The sequence below is a fragment of the Medicago sativa genome, chromosome 4 (genome assembly GCF_051527215.1).
Source record: "Medicago sativa cultivar Bolivia chromosome 4, Bolivia_mono, whole genome shotgun sequence".
Lineage (NCBI taxonomy): Eukaryota > Viridiplantae > Streptophyta > Magnoliopsida > Fabales > Fabaceae > Medicago > Medicago sativa.
The window spans coordinates 34,223,093-34,231,061 of NC_140752.1; the positions used below are offsets into that span (position 1 = coordinate 34,223,093).

The 7,969-nt window shown below is 33.8% G+C and overlaps 1 protein-coding gene and 1 long non-coding RNA gene across 3 annotated transcripts; one reads left to right on the forward strand and one right to left on the reverse strand.

The window, feature by feature from the left end:
- Nucleotides 1–590: 590 nt before the first annotated feature.
- Nucleotides 591–1,913, reverse strand: LOC146928954 (uncharacterized). 2 transcript variants are annotated; one of them, XR_015005905.1, is made up of 2 exons: nucleotides 1,780–1,913; nucleotides 591–940 (listed from the first exon to the last, which is right to left on the reverse strand). It is a non-coding gene; the product is annotated as an uncharacterized LOC146928954 (long non-coding RNA). The 2 variants fall into 2 exon arrangements; XR_015005904.1 differs by having other exon boundaries at nucleotides 591–934; nucleotides 1,780–1,909.
- A 5,233-nt stretch (nucleotides 1,914–7,146) lies between these two features.
- Nucleotides 7,147–7,506, forward strand: LOC146928955 (uncharacterized). The gene has a single exon (XM_085707175.1). The coding sequence runs from the start codon at nucleotides 7,147–7,149 to the stop codon at nucleotides 7,504–7,506; it is 360 nt and encodes a 119-aa protein (XP_085563301.1).
- Nucleotides 7,507–7,969: the final 463 nt, after the last annotated feature.

The following is a 7,969-nucleotide window of genomic DNA, read 5'->3' on the forward strand; positions in this document are numbered from 1 at the left end:
CTTACGAATATACAACAAGAAAGAGCTAAAACACTCTTAAAACCATTTCAAGGTCTAAATAAGATCGAACAAATGTTAAAACAAGTTCGAAAACCTTCCGATGGCGATTCTGCCACAACCCTGGTATCAGAGCCAGTAATACAATCCTAAGGGATAAAAATGAAATTAAAGATAAAAATAAAAATATTTTTTTTCTTTCAAAAAAGACAAAAATCTTTTAAAATTGCTTTTTTAATTAACCGATTTATTATGAATTAGAACAATTGAATAAGTGATTAATCTTCTTGTTGTTTTAGTTGGTTTGTTTTTTGGTGTGAACATGTTATCCTATGCACGCTAATCACTTAAGCAAGGTGGGATTGTAATGGATGGCAAAGCTATACCCTTAGAGATTTAACATTGATGCATTATCAAGGTTGCATTCAAACCGAGACCTTTGGTTATGTTGGAAGATAGTGCTTACTATCTGATACAAGTGCTCTTCAATTTTTAGTTGGTTTATTTAAAAACACATTACTTCCCATATTCACTGATTAACGAAAGAAGTATATCTATGTATAAAATAATCTTAAGACTATACATAAAATGTAGTTTCAATCATATCTCAAATTATTCAAACCATCTAAATTTACAATTCAATGTAAAAATAATTACATAGTTTCTATTTTTATAATTTGCCATGAATATAAATCAAACTAAACATTTGTCAAAAAATAAAAATCAAACAAAACAAACAGTATGTCTCTCTATTTTGTTTTTTCTCTAACATCTTTCTTACAATTAATTAAACCTAATAACACCTATATCATAGTAATTCATAGATAATTGTGGCAACGGGGATTATCTCTAGCCTGTCTCATTTGATCCCTTTTTCCCCTTTTACATGGAGCTCGTCGATTTTCTTGGAGGAGTCTCTTATTCAGATCCTTTTCATCTGAAACTATACAAAATAACAAAAATTGTAAAGAAAACTTTATATGATTAATTGCTATGGTAAAACTATTTTAATCGTGATTTCACATCACAATATCACTTAATTATTATGTTAATTTCTAAAATATGAATCCATATATCATTTTTTATCTTCACTAACGTGGATACAAATTAAAGTCATACATAATTATCACCTATTTCTCCGTAATAGTGCGTAAATACAAGGGTTAATTAAGTAAATGGTCCCTATAAATATTCAGAATTTTGTTTTTATTCCCTACAAAATAAAATCACACTTTTTAGTCTCTGTGATATTTTCCTTTAGCATTTTAGGGACCGAAAATGTTGACGTAAATTTTTCACAGGGACTAAAAATGCTGATGAAAAATTTTACAGGGACTACAAATGCTGACGAAAATTTTTACAGGGACTAAAAAGTGCCATTTTATTTTTGTAGGGACTAAAAATGAAATTCTGAATATTTATAGGGACCATTTAGTTAATTAACTCTAAATACAATAATAAAATTTAGGGTTAATTAAGTTTTTAGTCCCTATAAATATTCAGAATTTTGTTTTTAGTCCCTACAAAATAAAATCGCACTTTTTAGTCCCTATAAAATTTTCCATCAACATTTTTAGTCCCTATAAAATTTTTCCATCAGCATTTTAGTCCCTGTAAAAAAATTCCATAAACATTTTTAGTCCCTAAAATTCTTAAGGAAAATGTCACAGGGACTAAAAAGTGTGATTTTATTTTGTAGGGACTAAAAACAAAACTGTGAATATTTATAGGGACTAAAAACTTAATTAACCCTAAAATTTATCATAAAGAAAGTTCACTTACATGCATATAGTTCAGAAGCATCGACAATGTTTCTTGCTAATGTTTTGGCAGAAAAACTCAAGATATAAAAAAAGAGAACTACAAAAACAAGCAAGCACTTCTTTGAAGCCATTATCTCTTGCTAGTGAATTTTACAACGAACTCAATAAATGCCAATTTATATAATCCAAAATCTGTGGTTGCTTGCCATTCAAGCCTTTTTTTAGTTTAGTTTAATTACTTGCAACCGCGTAAACTAAGTCAATGCATGGTGACATCATACCATTTATTTAATAGACAGATAGATACTTGACCAAAATAAATAAATAGATAGATAGACTTGTATTGTTTTTTATTTTTGGTTCCAGATTGCTTCAATGTACTGCAGATTTCACACTGAAAAGCATCTTGCAAGGGGTGGCCTTGAGCATGGTCGAGGGGACGGTAGCCTAGAACACCATAATTTTAGGTACCAAATTTTTATTTTTTACCTATATATGTGTTTATATATATATATATATATATATATATATATATATATATATATTAAAAGAAAATTTAATATTATTTAAATTATGTAAAATACTTGTTTAAAAAGTTAGAGGCATTACAAAGTCAAAATTAATAAATGAATATGATGAAATAAAATATTCAATAAAATCATTTAATTACATCTACAATTGGGCACTAAAATTAGAATAATGATATGTAATATAAATAATTCAAGAGTCATATTTTTAATTCTTATATATTAACACTCAAAAGTCATATTATTACTTGAGTTTTTGTGTATCATTTCTTTCTAATCTCACCATCTCAATTACGTGAACACAAGAACATAAGTCATTAAATATCGACAACAGTCAAAAGCATAAGTGTCAATGTCGTATAGATCTAATAGTATCTTAAGAGTAGGTTCCAAACTATCTATTTGTTTATTTATTAAATAGTCATACAACTCTTTTTAATTTTTTATAGATATAATAGGAAAAAATCATACGATTTATTGGAGGAGGAGGAGAAGAAGTCTCTTTACAGTGGTTTATGAATATAAACCTTGAATTATGATCCATGTATGTTGTTCTGTAAAACATGCTCTCTTTAGTTATACTAAACTCTCAAGTGTCGAGTGTAAACTTTGAAGTATGGATCCTAGTTTAAAGCCACTTTGTTCACATTTCAAAGATCCACACCCTTGTTCTTTTTGCACAATGTCAAATGAAAATATGCAATAATCTTCCAGTTCATCTTATTTTATCCTTGTGTATTTTTGTTGATTTCTTTTATAGGGACGTCATCTCATGATTCGTCCAAGGCATCCAAATTCAAAGGATTGGCTCTGTATCCTACTTATAAATATCGTAAGAGTCCATTTTTCATTCTAAATATAACACTACATATTCTTAGTTACAAAACAAAAACGAAAGAAGAAAAAGAAATGAAAGGACAAAAAAGTAATCAATGGGCGCAATCACGCCACTCCCATGGCATCCGCCAACAAAATTGACAATGTATATTTCTTTTAAAAATTGACAATATATATCTTTTAAATGATAAATGTTAGAAGTTGTTAGATTAATATTTCACTCCTTTGTTTGAGTTTGAATCCAGGAGTTTCAACCTTTTATTCTTAGTTCAACCGAGTTAAATTAGCCATCTCACCCAATTGACGACTTCTCTAGAAGAGCCTCTAGGATGAAAGAAATTATGTCACCATTCTTGGTCCCCAACATAGCCATGTAATAAGTAGAATAGTTTACATCCTGAAGGGTATGACACAAGTTTTGTTGGAACAATCTTTAAAAAAAGTTCAAAAAAGATTTTTCAGCCGCTGAAGAAATTACTGGGATGATTTTTAGACTAGGTCGCTCTTTTTAAGACGTTTTGTGACAGTGTCAAAAAATGGGCAAGCAAACTTTCAACCATGTCGTCGCCATGATAAAATAGCCCACTTACGACCCTATCAGTTATACATCACTATAACATGTGTTCTAAAGGAATGAAAGAAAGAGGGAGAAGTTGGCTTAGAATTGCATCGAGTAGAAAAGGGAGAAGAGAGAAAATGCGCTAGTTGCTGTGTTTTAGTGTGAGAAGAAGTGAGGGAGCGTAACTCTATTTATAGGTTAGGAGCCAAGATAGATAGGTTACAAAAACAATGGCTAAGATCATTTAACTATTACAAAATCAACAATGTGATCTTACCTCATTAAAGAGGAACATAGATTGGAGTTGATCAAGGGTGGGCGTGCGCATGCACGTGTTCAACATGTGTTGGTGTGCACCAAGCGCATAATGATGCGTGCCAAATGCTTACGTGACGATGAAGTGTACCATAACCAAAAAGTCCAAAAATATCGTGAAACACTAGCTCAAACTCTATTTATTTTTAGAATTTGACAATAAATTCATTCGTCGTCATAAATATTGCAAACCATAGGGCCATTTTGAACATATGGACGATGCAAATTCATTAGTAAACTCATTTCAATATTTTAACTTTTGTAAATTATGTAAATCCCCAGACAATGTTCAAAAATATATATATTGAATCAACTCATTTCAATATTTTTAACATTTTAAAAAGACGAAAAATCCCCACGTCTGGGCAACATTTTTCGAAAAAAATAATAGGTATTGAATCAACTTATCTACTCGTCTAGATCATAGATACAAAATAAAATTCACTTCTCCAAAAATTTTCAAAAACACTAAAGTTCGAAAACAATTCGATTATCAATACTTTTATACTTTAAGGCTCACAAGGGCGACCAACAACACATGACATCAGTGAAGAAAATCAAAACTCAACACTCTTAACCAACATAACACCAAAATCACACTTTAAAGAGGGGAAAATGGGGAGAAATACATCTACAATTTCAATGGGTTATGTGCATATATGAGTGGGGTTCATCCCTGGCTTCGTTTCGATATCTCGTTTTTGCGATTCGGGGGAGGAACAAATATTCTACAGTACTAGAGGCAGGTGGTGGATGGCTGCACGGTAGAGAAAGAGAGGGATACTTTTGTAAATTATGAGAAAAAATGGTAAACACACCTATATAATGTTTCGGTTTTGGAAATAAAATGGATCAGATTCTTGTGGTTTAAGAAACATTATATAGGTGTGTTTACCATTTTTTGTAACAAAGTTATTTCTGATTTTAAAACCATTACTTTTAAAATCATATCTTTGGTAAGAAAAAATGGTAAACACACCTATATGGTAAGATATGATTTTAAAAGTAATGGTTTTAAAATCAGAAATAACTTTGTTACAAAAAATTTATTTCAACAACTTGGAAAGATATGATGACATCATTTATTAACAAAGAAAACATCACAACAATTTGTCATAGCTAAATCACATGTCTTACATTACTACCCTCCAAAAAGAATTTCTTCCTTGAATGTAAGGCAATGGTAACAATTTTAAAGTTCATTATTAATACCAACAGTGTCACGACACTAGAACTACTACAAACCTCTACAAATTCGCACTGATTTCAAACTCTAGACACACAACTAGGCATCACCCCTTGAATCCTCCATTCAATTCAACTTATTAAAAGCTCAAACACAACACGAAGCCCCTTAGAAGCCTAAGCTCACACACCAACTTCTCAGTGTCTCTATGTATACCTGCAAAAATTCCATACTACATAAGTGGGTAAGATTCCTAGGCATCACCCCTTTAACACAATGTTCATTTTCCATCAACAACACGTTCGGGACGTTCAGTTCTAAAATAATCCCATAGACAATTAGCAGTCACGATCGAGGCGTAGATCATCTTAACCAAAAATAAAGTTTCCTGTAACTCTTACTCACGACTATCCTAGTTATCCTGCTACTTGGCAAAGAAGAACAACCTCTAACACTCAACTATAGGAACCTCTCAACATCAATAAGCCACTTCATTAGCCCTTATACATGATTATTAGCATCATTCTTAGCATAAGACTCCCATAGCCTTGCGGTTTTATCCTCTTATAGTCGCATCTTTAGATAATCATTATCTCTTAAATTTTCTCCAAGACTTCATCGCCCATTATTCCTCAAAACTACACAACCTCATAAATGGACCTGTAGTGTAGAATATTCACCACGTAAAAAACAAGCCATCAAAATATTCATCGCTACACTGAGCATGAAGTTGTTACATGGACTATCAAGTAGAATTTTCAAATGCATTGGCCAAACCCATCATACTTTGGCCCGGTGGATTTGGATGTATAAATAAGTTGGGGGGGCTACCAAAATTAGAGTATTACTTTTCCCACCCTATGCCTTTCCTCGCGCGTCCTATTTTTTTCTTCCAATTTTGCCCCTGATCAGGATTTCGTTTTCCGGATTACATTGTTAGAATTTTGCAGATGTTTCCGGATTTTAAAATCCGGAATAATGTTTTACCAGAACTTTTGCAATTTTAAGTTTTACAGTTCGTAAAATAAAATGCGAATAAAAATAATAAACAGAAATAAAAAGACATAAGAATAAAAAGAAGTCATTTTATTAATATATGAACAATACATTACAATAATTTTCAAGCTTTTTAAGCTTATTACATCCTAAAACTATTTCTAATCTTATCCTATTGCATAAGCTATACTAGTGGCTCCAGCCACTGGTGGAGAGGAAAGAGGGTGGGAGGAAAGAAGATGGCGGGGAAGAAGAAACCAATGCTTCCTGATGGGACATACCAGGAGCTTTGGTGTTGGTGGGGAGACAGAGGGGGCACAGGGGCCTCTAGGGAACAAGAGACCATGATGGTCAACATGACACCCAGGCAAACCAACCTCACACCCAGACTGACCCCTTCCCTATTGACCGATCATATGACCCCTGATGATTTCGAAAGAGGCCGCTTTCTATGAAAGGCCAACGATGGAAACACATCGTTGTAGAAGAGGAGAAGAGGAGAAAGAAGAAGGTGTGAAAATTTTTCAGGAAATGTAGCCTATTTATAGGGGAGGGGGGATGAAAAGAAGGTGGGGAAGGGGTCAACACCGGTCAAAAAACGTGTAAAAACACGTTTTTACACGGTGACCACCGCCCAAAACGTTTGAAAAATGTTTTCTTTGTGGTGCAGACCACCGGCCAAAAGCTTCTGGTGGAATCCGGAATATATAATCCGGAATTCACATATATTCCGGATTATATATTCCGGAAAGATACGATCATGGGGTGAACCAAAGGAGAACTTGGGACTGTGTATGGTGATGCTTGGTTCGGATTTTAAAATCCGGATTGCTTCAGCATTGGATTCTTTTGTGTGTCCCACATTGCACAGACAATTTTCGTGGTCCACATCGCCCATATACCTCTATAAATAGGGGTCCCTGTTTTCATTACATGTAAACTACAACACCCAGATACCTCTGCAACATGGAATTCCATGGCTTTGATCCAAACAGCAAGCTAGCGGCAGTCTACTACAATGGTGGAACACCACCCCATCTGTTTAGGATTCGCGACGATGTCACCCTCTCCGGGCTGAATGATGAGTTGGATCAAATCAATCGTCAACTCAACCACAGACACACGAGGAGGGTGGTCGGTGTTGAATATCGATGTCCATTGTCCGACTCAGCCGGATCTCTTTGCTTCAGCGGGATGAAACTCACAAACGACGGTGACGTGAGAACCATGTTCTCTGTCTTTGGTCATCACAGCGCTAGAGGACCGATCGAGTTGGACGCTTCGTTGGTTAGATCTGCTGGAGGGACCAGAGGAGGAAGAAGTTAGTTTAGATGATCTGTGATAATGTGTTATGTTTTAATTAATCGCGTGTTTAATGTTGTTTTAATTGTGTGTTAGTTATGTGTTGTTGAAACTTTCATTATGTTTTAATTTACGGCAAAGATGTTTATTTAATCGATAAAATAACCAAAGATATGTTTTTCGGATTACGAAATCCGGAATAACATAGGGTGTAAGTGTATTCCGGAAAACGAAATCCGGAATGCCTCAACATAGGATTCTTTTGCATGGACCACATTGCACCAAGAGTTTATGTGGTCCACAACATCCAAGGACCTCTATAAATACATCATCTCCGGTTTTCAGCTTCAATACCATCAAAACACACAAACACACCAAAGAAAACCATGCAAATTTTTGTCATTAAGCTGAGGATCTTTCTCAAGCTGTCGCAAATGGATGAGTTAGCTCTCTATTTGACGGCATGATGAAGATCTTCAGCATGCTG